The following is a 13,253-nucleotide window of genomic DNA, read 5'->3' on the forward strand; positions in this document are numbered from 1 at the left end:
ACGACTGAGAGAATGGTTTACAGTAAACTGACTTTCGGGCAGCCATATTGTATTTGCAAACACGGTAAAAAGAACAACGAACCACGTGACAAAGATTATCCGTATAAATGTAATTAATTTAACTCTAATCACACTCGAGATATAATATGTATATGTACGTCTACGCTAGTCGAACACCCCGCGCAGAAACTTCCTCGAGAATGATCGCCTCTAATTAATATCAAAATTATCCATGATGCACTTACACGGACGACAGAGAAGGCATTTCACGAAATGGTAAACTTTGTTCAAAAAATTTGATCAAACGCACTTCTAAGTACAGTAGGACTTCGATTAACACGCTTAACAGAGGACTCAAACGTAAAGAATTCTTCTAATGACAAATTTTATTATTTTGAATACACTACTGTTATAAATATTAACTAGTATTTATTAAATATAAGCCGGTAATTATGAAAATGATTTAAGTAAACAATCTAAAAAAATTAAATTTATCACTTATTTGGTATTTCATCTATTTAAATTACAAAATAAATGATAAATTCGGTTTTGTTTAATTTTTTACTTAGACCGCTTTCATAATTTATTGGCATAAATCATAATTCAAGTCTCGATTGACATTCTATTGTCTCTTATTGTCAGTACACCAAATGGCAGTAACACTGAATAAAAAAGACTGCGAATAAATTAATCTCCAATTAACCCCTAACCACTGACACAGTCTCACAAACTTAACATGTACATCTCTTATTCTGATCCCTACTAAAAATGACTCTCCTTACATACATATAAAAAATTTTTTAATCAAAATTTTGTAATTTACATTAGGTCTCGTTTCTACATCATTATAAACGTCAAATTAATTTTGTAAATATTTAATAATCATGTGTTTCTATCGTTAAGTTCTGTGTTCTTATAAAGCGGTTAATCGAGGTTCTACATAAAACGAAAAACATTGTTCTTCGTATCTTTTTATGTAAAGTGGCGTCACGAACAAAGTTACGCTCGCTCGAGCAAGGATTCATAATTCTTAATCACTATCCATCGAACCGAATGTCCTCAGTTTTACAGGGCTGTTTAAATATCGTATATCAGCGCAAAATTATTTGCGGTAAAAAGGAAGGAAGCGTGAAAAATGGATTATCCGTGGCATAATTAAGCGGATAATTTGTAGGCGATGGATAAGAAATAGGTTACCTTCGGCCCCTCCCTATTGTAATGAATCCAATTACGAAATTAATTAGAGCGCGATCCGAGCTCGCCTCCCGTACGATAATTTAGATTTCACTGAAGTTCCGTGCAGAGTCGATAAGTATGGAACCTACACTTAACTTACACGCCGTTGAGTCGCAGTATTTCGCGCGGACACCGAGACTCGACGAGCACAAACGATCGAGCGCAAAATCGAGACCGAATGCATATTGTTCGAGCAACAGTATTCGTCAGAAAAGCAGGCATGATCATCGATGTAAACCTGGCTTTTGCAAGAACGATGTGAAGGGAGAGAAAAGGGAGATAAAACACGAAACGAAAGAAATGGAAAATATGTAAGGTAACAAGAAAAACAGATAGGGTTTAGATTAGTGTGATATACAAGGTACGACAAAGCAATAATTTAGTGATTGTATGATACATTTGATTAGTGAGTTAGCGTGCTAAGTTTAACGGTAAAGTTTCGGAACGTATAAATATTTACTCGATAAATCGTATAGTTTTGTAGAAACGCTGGGATGAACGCGCCACTTCAGAGAACGAAAACGAAAAAAAAATGAATTTAATTAAACGGTGTCTTGGGATCAATGATTTAAGCGACGAATGTCGGGGAAAGGGTTCAGTGAAACGTGTAAGGCTGACGATCGACGATAAAGTTTTTCAATCGCTGTACAAGACGACCTGATCGCGAGAAAATTTTGTCAAATTACTCCCGTTCGATCTCGGACGAATCATTCTCTGTCCTCTTTCTAAGCGTATCGGCAAAAAGTCTGTGACGAATTCAAGCGAAAATTAATTTGATGCTAACTTCATGCGGTCATGCATACATGATGCTTTTCTTGATTAGATTAATCAAAGTAGATCAAACATTCAGTTGTTTAATTTTTAATATCATAATCGTTTCTATTCGGCGTGAACATCATGTGTATTTGCATAATTCAGTCATAACATAACGAAACACTTGATGGATTAAAATCGAAACAGCTTTTGTGTCGATGCGTAAGACTCGTTGGTGCCAAATTGTCATTAAGAACCAATAATTTCGATAAATAACGACATTTATTGTTTCTAAATATCGTCGACAGTTACAATTCGTAATGCTGATTGTTTATGCGATTCTCCGACTCTATTGTTTGCACCGTACGATTTACACACGCGATATGTAAAAGATTCGATGAACAGGATTGAAAAAACTGATCCGCAAAACGCAATACAAATATTTGAAGTGTAAAGCAATGATGATTCAAATCTTCGATTCTGATTTCTGTGAAGTAGCGACCACATAAATGTGTACAAATCTATGCATGGAACCAGCTTTTATTTAACTGATCGACCGATCGAGAAGTTATTTGCTGTCTTTTTTCTGGAGGAATAATTCAAAGAAAGAATGCAAACTTCAGAACAGAAAATATGAACTTTAGTTTGCTGACTATTCTTACGAGCGCGAATTTTTAAATACTGCAACGAAGAATTTTTTATCCTAGCAAAGAAGAAATCAGCGAACTTCTCGATCGTAACATATTTTTTTTTTAAGATTGAATGTTTAGATTTATTCCCAAGAGCGTTTCAAATCATGTAATGAAACCTTAAAGAAAATCCCAAGACTGATAGTGGATACATTGAAATGCATGCACATCTATTGCTCTAATTTTGTTCTAACTCATGTCAAATCGAGCTCGATTATCTTCTGGAGATCGTTTTTGGATGTACAGAATTAATGAGAAATGATAAAAGACAGAAAGAGAGAGTGAAAGGAAACAGACGAAGGTCTATATTTATTTGTGTTTTTAACAAAATTCTTGAAACCTTCCTAAGAAACTAACTTCACCAAAAATTATTGTCAATATTGTCTTATTCAATATTAAATTATTTTACAATATAAATATTCTACATGCTTCACTTACAAAAAGACCTTCGTCACATTAAAATTTGTTTAAGTTCCTCATAAAAAATAAGTATAAATTTTGTTTATACGAAAACGTAAATCGAACCGTATTTTTTTCGTATTTCATTTGTTAAGAGTTACAATGAAATAGGAAAAAATTTAATTCACACAGAGCCACACAACACGATATATACACACGATACATTTACATTGGAGAGCACCAGAACTACCGCCAGAGCAAAACCCAACAATTAACAATTAACAAATTATCAATGTATTTACAATACTTAAAGATAAGACAGTTCAATTGCACTACATTTGTAAACTTTATTAATTATACGTTGCAAAAAAACATATGCCGTCGTCATTGTTCTTTCTACCTAGCATATTGTTGTGATATATTTGATTTTTATGAAATGAATATGTCTGTAAGTATACTTACTAGAAGCTGTATAACTCTTGTATCATCATTCTACACTTTACAGTAACAAATATTACATTCATAAATGCCATAGTACGAAAAAATCTTAAAAATTACTCAGTTCCTTTATTATCAAACAGTCTATTAGTAAATAGACATTACTCATTACAAAATGACAATAGTACATAGTGCAAAAAAAAAAAAGAACATTTTTTCATACAGCGTTGTTTAATCATTAGTTGCATTTAAAGACGGCAACTTATACAGATTGTGAAATACAAGAACATGGTCATTACAAAAAATGTAATCGAATAGACATTCGTGTATTGTTTTACTTATTACAATTGCATGTTTCCAAACTATAATACAAAGTACTTAGCAGACTATGATCTAAACTGTATAATTATAATCGCTGTTGCGAATGATTTTTAGCGGCGGCTGGAGTTTCCTCCAATGAAGGAGTTACATCTTCTTTTTTCTTGTTTTCAGGCTCCTTATCTTTATTCCATTCCTTCAAACCTTCTGGTAATGTGGTGTCTTCTTCGAACGATCCCGTACCTTCCACGAATTCTTCGTAAGTTGACTTTTCACGGAACGGTCTGGGTCCAAGTAACTCTATCATATCATCTCTACTTAAAACTTCTTGTTTCAGTAATCGTTCGGCTACCTAAAGAAGAAAAACAATAAATACAAACTTTTGTATGATCGGAAGATTTCTGTAAAATATTTAGAAAAATATTTCGTCGTACCTTCTGTACATCATTCTTGTGTTCCGTGAGCAAATCACGTGTTCGTGAATGTGCTTTTTCGATTAATTCACGTACTTCACTATCAATTATTTGCGCCGTATGTTCGGAATACGGTTTATCGACAACTAACTCTCCTGGTTGTGGCATTTGAAAACTAATATTACCAACTTTCTCGTTCATACCAAACTGAATTACTTGGGCGTAGGCGCTTTCAGTGATCTGTTTAAAAGAAAAGAACAAATTTGATACTAGTACAGAGTGATGCTCTCATTTGAAAACAGGGCTGTCACAAAAACGTCGCAGGAAGAACACCGTGTTTATTTATACGATCTATCGATTTTCAGTTAAGAAACACAGAAGAACCTCGTTGGTCTCTGACGTCACAATAGAGTCCCGCTGTGATATTTTCGTAGCGGCACTGTCTTTGAGTCCTCTAGAGAGGATCACCCTGTACGATGAGCAGGAAGCTACAAAATGAAGTATTATTATTACCTTTTGCAAATCGTCTTTTGCTCCTGTTGTTATACGATTGAAGAATATTTCCTCCGACACTCGGCCACCGAGCGTCATGCACATTCTGTCAAATAACTGCTCTTTCGTGTACAAATATTGTTCACGTGGTAAATACTGGGCGTAACCTAAACCTTTTCCACGAGGGATTATGGAGACCTATTGAATACAAGATAGTAACGCTTTAAATTTATATTGAATTAATATTGGAAGTCAATGACTATAAGAATTACCTTTAAAAGAGGATCAGCGTGTTCTAAGAACCAGCCTGCTACCGCATGGCCAGCCTCGTGATACGCGACTGTCTTTTTCTCCTCAGGCTGCAAAACATTTGTCTTCTTCTCCATACCCGCGACCACCCTTTCAATGGCCTGTTCAAAATGTTTTAGTTCAATATTATCATTCAGATTTCTCGCCGCTATTAAAGCCGCTTCATTGCATACATTAGCAATATCAGCCCCTAGAAACATCTATATATGATACTCTGACAAGGTTAGTTATTTTCTCAATTCAATGTCATTGGTTAATTTAACTTCCATACCTGTAAATCCAGGTGTTAAGGAAGCCATTTTTCTAGCTAGTTGATCCTTCTCTAATGTAGTTTTCAAAGGCTTTAAATGCACTTTAAAAATGGAAGCTCGTCCTTTAATGTCTGGAGCAGGGACGTAAATTTGCCTATCGAATCTTCCAGGTCGTAACAACGCACTGTCTAAAACGTCTATTCTGTTAGTTGCTGCTAATACAACAACATTAGTCGTTGTATTGAATCCTAAAAAAATATAAGTAAGCTGTACAGGATTGAATGCAACTTATTAATATTAAAATGTTCACGTATTTTTAACAGATATTGTAATCTTACCATCCATTTCAACTAAAAGTTGATTAAGAGTGTTCTCCTGTTCAGAATGACTACCAATATTACGACCTCCTCTCTTCCTTCCAACAGCATCAATTTCATCAATAAATAATATACACGGAGCATGCTTCCGTGCCATTGCGAACATATCTCGAACTCTCGATGGTCCAACCCCAACGAACATTTCTAAAAATTCTGAACCTGATACGGTAATAAAAGGAACATTCGCTTCTCCTGCTGTAGCTTTAGCTAACAACGTTTTACCAGTACCAGGTGGACCTTCGAAATCATTAATCAAATTTAATTCTAATCTGCAGAACTACGTACGCAATACAATTAGAAAAAAAATAGTAAAGCATTCGTGATTACCCGTCAGTATCGCGCCTTTGGGAATTTTGGCCCCAAGATTTAGATACTGTTGTGAATGCTTTAAAAAATTTACAAATTCCATAATTTCGATTTTTGCTTCCTCACATCCTGCGACATCCCTGCATTTTTAACAGATAAAGAATATTTGATACATATACCAAAAAAGTTAATCCCAGTATAAACAAAAATTATCTATCATTTGTAACATTTTTTAATCACTGTTATTATTTTGGCTTACTTAAAACGAACATCAATATCTTTGGAATTAATCACTTTTGCTGTTGACTCCATTACTGAACCAAAGAAACCACCCCTCTTCCCAGATGCATTAAGTGAACCCATTGATCTTCGTATCACAAGCCAAAGAACTCCTGTATTAAGAAATTAAAATTATTAATACTCTGTAAGTATAACGTCTGTATGGTTTTAGAAAGCATAATTTACCCCACAGTAGGACCTGTGGAATCAATTTTATTATATGTGGCAATTCTATTTCTTCTTTATAAACTACTAATGCATAATTTTGAGCCTCTATGTTTAATTCGTTCTGTGCATTTTCTAAATTCCTCTCAAATGTTTCAATACTTCCAATATTGAACCACAAAGTGTCCTATAAAATATATTAAATGAATTATTATACATTTCATACAAATAATATGACTTTTAAACTAAATTTAAATAAACCTACAGCTCCATTCACAAAATGCCCAGGTAATAGTTTGACACGAACCCATTGCTTATTGACAACCTCTAATTTGTCTACAATGCCTTTACTTAAACATCTAGAGAAAAATTGACTTACATTAATTGTTTAAGTTTTACAAAACATACATATCAAATACGTTCTTAATCTAAACAAACAAAACTTACTGTTGTACAAAATCTCTCCATGTGATCTCTACTGCATTAATTCCTAACGTTTGTAAATATGTAACAAATGCTACTGAACATAGAAGGCCTAACATAATCATAAATTTTTCATTTTTTGCATCTTCAAATGGTTTTTTTCCTCCTGATCCATTGAATTTCAAATCAAAATTCCATGGGAAAAGCGATTTATTACTACTTTCTGAGGATACATTACGAGAAGATGAACTAGCAGGCTGCGATTTAGTCTCCTTGGTTGAACCTTCCTTTACTTTTCCAGCTACTTTATCACTGGTTTTATTCGAACCTTTTCCACTTCCTGCATAACAATATATATCTTATCATAGCCCATTAGTACTACATATGATACATTAATTAACAAAATTATGACCTCTAAAGAACTTCTCAAATCCTTTTGGTGGTTTACTACACAGTAACCTCCACTTTTGTTGTAACTGTTCAAACATGCTTGTATTATTTTCATTTTTAAGTAATGACAAGTACCTTCGTAACTGAAAAATTTATATAATATATAACATGACAACATCAGTGATTCGCATATATAAGAATAATTAGTAACAAAATGATTTAGATTAAGATACAATTGAATATGCACATATTTGATGAATATTCAAAATTATTCTCCTTCATAACACCGCATGCATCACAAAAAAACATTCTATGTACCAGTGGTTGGAGTAAATTACCTTACAGGTACTAAATCGAATAAAACTACACGTGCGTGATGAATTTCATAGAACATTTTAATGTTGATAAGTGATTAAGTAATTAAATTAAAACCACGAGTCATGATTGATACCAAGGATATTTATTGTATTAAAATAATAAAACTTAGGTTACGTTAAATTACAAATAATACCTGGAGTGTGTCAACATTTTTATACGCGGATTTTATAATGTATCTTTCGAATTTAGTGGCCGAAAAGAACAGTTGGTTAGCCATATCTATTATGTCTTTCAATTATCATATGATATGATGAAATTTCGTAAATTCTATGCCCAATACTGTCGCATAACGCACCACCGGCCACAAGCCACCATTCTGATCACATTCCCAGTCTTCAACCCTATCCTTTATTTCCAACGCACGCGAAATCTACGAAGTAGTTTTCAAAGCTCCCTTTTATTGGCTAACTTCGGACGCGCCAATGGAATTGACTAATAAACGACTCTCAAACTACTGAGTACTACACTATAAATATGTTTGAAAATGTTAAAATAGAAACAAACGCAGAGGTAGTGGTATTTTTAAATTTCTAAGAAAATGCATCCTTATTGCAATACTTGTTTATTATTGTGACATATGAAATGAATTGAATTGCTATAAATTAAGTAATTCATGAATCAATTGTACAAAATAAAAATAATCAGACTTAATCATAGACTTCATAAGCGTACTTGAAACGCAAGACACTAAATCCATACAGAGATATCCGGTTATAAGTACATTTTTTGAAATCGAAATAGTTAAAAATACTTCAAACATTTTTTACCACGTTTACGGCAACGATTTAAAAGACGATGGCTAAATTGACGCGCTACTTCAACGGGTTTAATTAAACAATTTGAATATTTAATATTGATAATTTGAAAACTTGATAATTTTAAATATAGTTATTACCGGGCACTTCTGTAATAACATTAATAATTAAATAAAAATAGATAAATACTTATATCTGTTAATTGATTCTTACTGCAGTTCCAAATTAATATACATGTATATTATGGTACAAAAAGAATGTTAATAACTATTAGATGTACAATCAATTCCGTTGTGCTAACTTTCTGTTTGAGAATAACTCGAATTTTCTTCAATGCTGATAGTACAGGGGACATATTCCTGTACCGAATCCTAGAAAAGAATTGGACACATTGAACACTTTCATTAACGTAAATGAAATTTTGAATATAAACAAATGAAAATACATACTGAGTTAACAATGATCTGGCGTCCTTCTTCTAAATTAAGTCCATCCATGTCATCTGCTGTTAATATTATCACAGAATCTTCAGCTATACTACTTTCATCTATATAAGTTATAGGAATTTCCGAGGAAACCTATCATTCAATTTCATTGATTATTTTGACTGAAACTTTATAAAAGCAATGATATTATTGTAATGGTTAGATACCTCACAGAATGTAAAATCAGATCCTTCTTGTGTTTTCGCTTCCGTACTATGTTTAGAATCCGTTACTCGTTGTTTCCTTGAACTCAACGGACGTTCGGATTTTTTACCATCTTGTTGAAGACGTCTCCATATTGTCGTTTTAGGAATATGATAAGTCATTGATGCAGCTGCTTGTGACATTTTTCCGCCTTTACAAGCAGCAACAGCTTCTTCCAAACGAGATTTTTTTAACTCTTCGTTTTCTGTTTTACGCTTCTTCCAAAACGATAGCGGCAGCTTTCCCTCGCCTACCAATCGAGCTTTATCTCTAAATAAGGTAGTTTTTGGAATCTGAAAGAGTTATCGGGAGTTATCAAGAATTATCAGAATTCAATGAACCTTGCTGGCCAAAGGTAGTAATATAATATTACTTTGAACTCAAGCGCAACTTTAGTTAAATTTTCTCCCCTTTCCAGAGCTTTAACTGCCGCTTCTCGTTTATCAGAGCCGTAAGATCTCCTCATTTCGGAGCGCAATATTTGATATCCTTCTTTTTGAATTCTTCTCCATAATACAGTTTTAGGTATACTAAACATTTCTGACGCGTGTTGCAAGCTTGATCCGTCTATAGAAGTAAAAGAAATTAAATAAAGCAAAAAACTTAATATTTGTATAAATTTAAAGCAAAAACCAACCGATTACGGCATTTATAGCTGCCTTCATACATTCTGCTGGATATTCGTTTCTCGAAGCATTTAAATGTATACCTAATGCTTTAGCACGCATATACAACGTTGAACGTGGTATGTTATATTTAGTCGAAGCTTCTATCAAAGTTTGCCCCGATTTTAAATCATTTATAGCAGATGCTAGCATATCGTCGCTATAATCTCTTTTCGTCATATCGCGTCTACGTTTTCTTTTTTTACTTAAACTTGAATTTTCAGCTATTTCTTGTTCTTGTGGATCTTCTAAATCCTCATAACTATTTTGCAATGGATTCATAACATTTTCTTCTGTCTCACTGATAACAGTCATTGGTTCTTCATTATTGTCATTAAAATCTTTTGCACTTGTGATTGAATCACTTTCATCTAAACCATCAATCTATGAGTACAAACAATATTAGAAATTATAAAATGTAATCATACAGTTATTTAAAACTAAAAGGGCTACCTCAATAAGACCACATATTTTTAAGGAACGTGCTGCATCCAATAAACTATTAATATTCTCCACTGGAACTCGTACTTCTCCATGATAAGTAAATTCTATGATAGACTTTATATCTTGCGCAGATATGTCACTTAATATTATTGTTGGATGATCTTCATTGACTTGACTTAATACATCCTATAAATAAAGATGATATCAATATTCTATGGATCATTTTTAATAATATGGAGTGTGATTGATATATCTATAACTTGCACAAAACAATATTTACGCTTATATGAAAAATTACTCTTCAAATTCTACAATTCTTTCTATATCTTTAAAAATATAAAAATTTGGGAATTACTAAACCACTTTAAATGTAATTCTTATAGCAGTACAAAATCATATATTTATAGAACACAATTTATGAAATTTAACGTGTACTATCATAAAAAAAATTCTGAATGACTAGAAGAATTTATGACGGTTTAATGGAACACGGGACATTTTTAAGAACATGTTTAAAAGGACGAAAGTTGTTTACTCGAAACAAAGTGCTGCAAGCGCATAAGACTATGCGATGTGCATGGATGCGTTCTCCTGCAGCTGCCAATGTGACATCCACCATGCAATCCTCTTCCAACAGCTGTCTAACTACATCGGACAAATGATTCTGATAATCGTTCCATTTGAAAGAATAGCTCTGATTAATTTCATGCTGGCCAACAACCTCGGACATGCCGTTTCAATTTCGTTTCCCTTTCCAATTTCTGACGACACGCGTATACAACCGGAATTCGGAATGGGACTGAACTCTTTGCAATGAAATTGCGATACTTTCGTTCGTTCACTCTTTCCAAAACGATGCACTGCACCGATGGTTTACGATTTCTTTCTCTTGCCCCTCAGTTTCAGACTTTTCGTATGCAAATACTCCGTTAGCACACAGATATTTGCTTATCTTTAGAAACTTGAAGTCGTAATTGTGAAACATATCGCAGATCATTTCCATTCAAAGATGCATTATCATTGGCAGCAAGCATGCATTCAAGAAGAACTTTTCAATTTGCAATCTGAATATGTCTACCAATGAAATGTTTGAGATACGAAACGTGATTGTTAACACTAAATTATGAACATTTAAAACATAAAGAGGTGCTTTTTTAAATACTATTTAATTGTAATTGTCACGCCAAATTTTGTAGTTTGTTAGAGATGAATATTGATTCGTAGATATAACGCCGACTCGAATTTTTAGGATTCGAGTAGTTTCTCCTTTCTATCTACCGGGTGATTCATGTCCTTTCGGTGTTCAAGAGTTTTTGTAATTACGGTTGACGAGTGAAGCGAACGTTTGTGATTCTTTCATCGTTTTAATCAATTGTATATTTTAAAATAAAATGGTTAGTTGTTCTATAGAAAGTAATAGTTAAACATTTTCTTCATAATCAGTGCTCTGGCATAAGTTTTATACGAAATGTTTAAACATGTGACAGCATAACCTCGTTGACATTGCTGCTTTGTTAAAATTATTGTAGTTTATTAAGGTTTAATAATATATATTTTTTAATACTTTCGTAATTTATTTTTGATACGTTAACACATCTTTGAGGAACTTAAATAATTTTTAATAAAATGGTCAAAGTGACTAAAATGAAAACTGACGTTGTACAATCGTATTTTAATAGTATTTCAATTTTGTTGTAGAAACCTTTGATGTTACATGGGCACGAACGTGCCATAACAAAAATTAAGTACAACAGAGAAGGTGATTTGCTATTTTCTTCAAGTAAAGACAAAAAACCAAATGTTTGGTACTCTTTGAATGGAGAACGTCTTGGGACATTTAATGGTCATAATGGTTCAGTATGGTGTATTGATGTTAATTGGGACACAACAAGATTTTTGTCTGGCAGTGGTGATAACTCATTGAGGGTTTGGGATTGTCAAACTGGTTTGTGTTTCATGTCTAACATATACCATTCGTAAGAAATATACCCAGAACCGTAATTTTTTACTGATACATCTCAATTGTTATCTAGGCAAAGAAATAGGACAACTTCATACAAATAGTTCTGTAAGGACATGTAGTTTCAGTTATTCAGCAAATCTTGCTGTTTATGCTACTGATAAAGCTCTGGGACATCAGTGTGAGATGTTCATTATAGATATCAGAAACGTTGATTCAGTATTATCACAGGAAGATGCAATTTCTAGAATTGCAGTCAATGGTCCTAGAATTTCTGCTATTTTATGGGGTGCATTAGATGAAACAATTATTACTGGTCATGAAGATGGTGAAATCACTCTTTGGGATGTGAGAGTGAGTAATATACTTTTCTTATGCATTCGTAGTTAACAATGCGTATCAAATTAATGAAATATGATTCTTTTATAGACAAGGAAAAAGTTGTCTAGCGTAAAAGGTCACAAATCTCAAATAAATGACATGCAATTCAATAAAGATGGTACAATGTTTGTAACAGCATCAAAAGATAATACTGCAAAATTGTTTGACAGTGATTCACTGATGTTATTAAAGACATATAAAACAGAAAGGCCTGTAAACTCTGCCACAATATCTCCTATCTTCGACCATGTAGGTTTTACGTACAAGTTAGAGTATCACAGAATTAATGTAGTATATAAGTTGTACTATATCATTGTCGTTTGTAGGTGGTTCTTGGAGGTGGTCAGGATGCTATGGATGTCACAACGACGTCCACTCGTCAAGGAAAGTTTGACTCTCGATTTTTCCATTTAGTATTCGAAGAAGAATTCGCACGCTTGAAAGGACATTTCGGACCTATTAACTCTCTTGCTTTTCATCCTAACGGCCGCAGTTTTTCAACGGGTGGAGAAGACGGTTACGTTCGTATCAACACATTCGATCAGTCTTATTTCGATTTCCACTTTGAATACTAATTTTGTGAAATAAAACAAAAATAAATATATATCCGTACAGTAAACGATATAAATTATTTTTTTCATCGACTTTGTTTAAAGATCTTAAAACTTGTACATACATCAATAAAAACCAAGATTAAATACCTTATATAACTTTATTTCTTAAACTCATATAAATGGAATGGT

General features: G+C 33.1%; 3 protein-coding genes across 4 annotated transcripts; 1 reads left to right on the forward strand and 2 right to left on the reverse strand.

Annotated features, from left to right (window-relative positions):
- Window positions 1–3,624: 3,624 nt before the first annotated feature.
- Window positions 3,625–7,891, reverse strand: Afg3l2 (AFG3 like matrix AAA peptidase subunit 2). Its single transcript, XM_076392476.1, has 13 exons — window positions 7,750–7,891; window positions 7,261–7,381; window positions 6,873–7,188; window positions 6,691–6,784; window positions 6,447–6,612; window positions 6,241–6,373; window positions 6,003–6,121; window positions 5,637–5,912; window positions 5,319–5,546; window positions 5,011–5,237; window positions 4,760–4,936; window positions 4,268–4,486; window positions 3,625–4,185 (listed from the first exon to the last, which is right to left on the reverse strand). The coding sequence occupies exons 1-13, from the start codon at window positions 7,831–7,833 to the stop codon at window positions 3,922–3,924; spliced, it is 2,424 nt and encodes an 807-aa protein (XP_076248591.1). The 5' UTR covers window positions 7,834–7,891; the 3' UTR covers window positions 3,625–3,921.
- Window positions 7,892–8,601: 710 nt separating this feature from the next.
- On the reverse strand, window positions 8,602–11,282 carry LOC143188286 (uncharacterized). Of its 2 annotated transcripts, XM_076392480.1 has the most exons (8): window positions 10,891–11,280; window positions 10,705–10,810; window positions 10,179–10,355; window positions 9,698–10,109; window positions 9,434–9,627; window positions 9,024–9,353; window positions 8,821–8,949; window positions 8,602–8,742 (listed from the first exon to the last, which is right to left on the reverse strand). In XM_076392480.1, exons 2-8 carry the CDS (start codon window positions 10,786–10,788, stop codon window positions 8,668–8,670), a joined length of 1,401 nt encoding a protein of 466 aa, XP_076248595.1. In that variant the 5' UTR covers window positions 10,789–10,810; window positions 10,891–11,280; the 3' UTR covers window positions 8,602–8,667. The 2 variants fall into 2 exon arrangements, with proteins under 2 accessions (XP_076248595.1, XP_076248594.1); XM_076392479.1 differs by having other exon boundaries at window positions 10,705–11,282.
- Window positions 11,283–11,449: 167 nt separating this feature from the next.
- Window positions 11,450–13,214, forward strand: Eif3i (eukaryotic translation initiation factor 3 subunit I). Its single transcript, XM_076392481.1, has 5 exons — window positions 11,450–11,563; window positions 11,868–12,114; window positions 12,203–12,483; window positions 12,559–12,759; window positions 12,837–13,214. The coding sequence occupies exons 1-5, from the start codon at window positions 11,561–11,563 to the stop codon at window positions 13,083–13,085; spliced, it is 981 nt and encodes a 326-aa protein (XP_076248596.1). The 5' UTR covers window positions 11,450–11,560; the 3' UTR covers window positions 13,086–13,214.
- The last annotated feature ends 39 nt before the right edge of the window (window positions 13,215–13,253 follow it).

This window comes from Calliopsis andreniformis, chromosome 2 (genome assembly GCF_051401765.1).
Source record: "Calliopsis andreniformis isolate RMS-2024a chromosome 2, iyCalAndr_principal, whole genome shotgun sequence".
Lineage (NCBI taxonomy): Eukaryota > Metazoa > Arthropoda > Insecta > Hymenoptera > Andrenidae > Calliopsis > Calliopsis andreniformis.

Bases quoted from the DNA above. Each gene is read 5' to 3' on its own strand.
- Afg3l2 (XM_076392476.1), bottom strand. From the start codon at position 7,833: ATGGCTAACCAACTGTTCTTTTCGGCCACTAAATTCGAAAGATACATT. The intron at 6,374-6,446 runs GTAAATTATGCT...TTCTTAATACAG, and splicing joins TCCACAGGTCCTACTGTGGG to GAGTTCTTTGGCTTGTGATA. The intron at 5,547-5,636 runs GTAAGATTACAA...ATATTTTTTTAG, and splicing joins ACTTTTAGTTGAAATGGATG to GATTCAATACAACGACTAAT.
- Eif3i (XM_076392481.1), top strand. The intron at 12,484-12,558 runs GTGAGTAATATA...ATTCTTTTATAG, and splicing joins TCACTCTTTGGGATGTGAGA to ACAAGGAAAAAGTTGTCTAG. The intron at 12,760-12,836 runs GTAGGTTTTACG...TGTCGTTTGTAG, and splicing joins TATCTCCTATCTTCGACCAT to GTGGTTCTTGGAGGTGGTCA.
- LOC143188286 (XM_076392479.1), bottom strand. From the start codon at position 10,899: ATGTCCGAGGTTGTTGGCCAGCATGAAATTAATCAGAGCTATTCTTTC. The intron at 10,356-10,704 runs GTAAACAACTTT...CTTTATTTATAG, and splicing joins CTTGCAGCACTTTGTTTCGA to GATGTATTAAGTCAAGTCAA. The intron at 10,110-10,178 runs GTAGCCCTTTTA...TTGTACTCATAG, and splicing joins AAATATGTGGTCTTATTGAG to ATTGATGGTTTAGATGAAAG.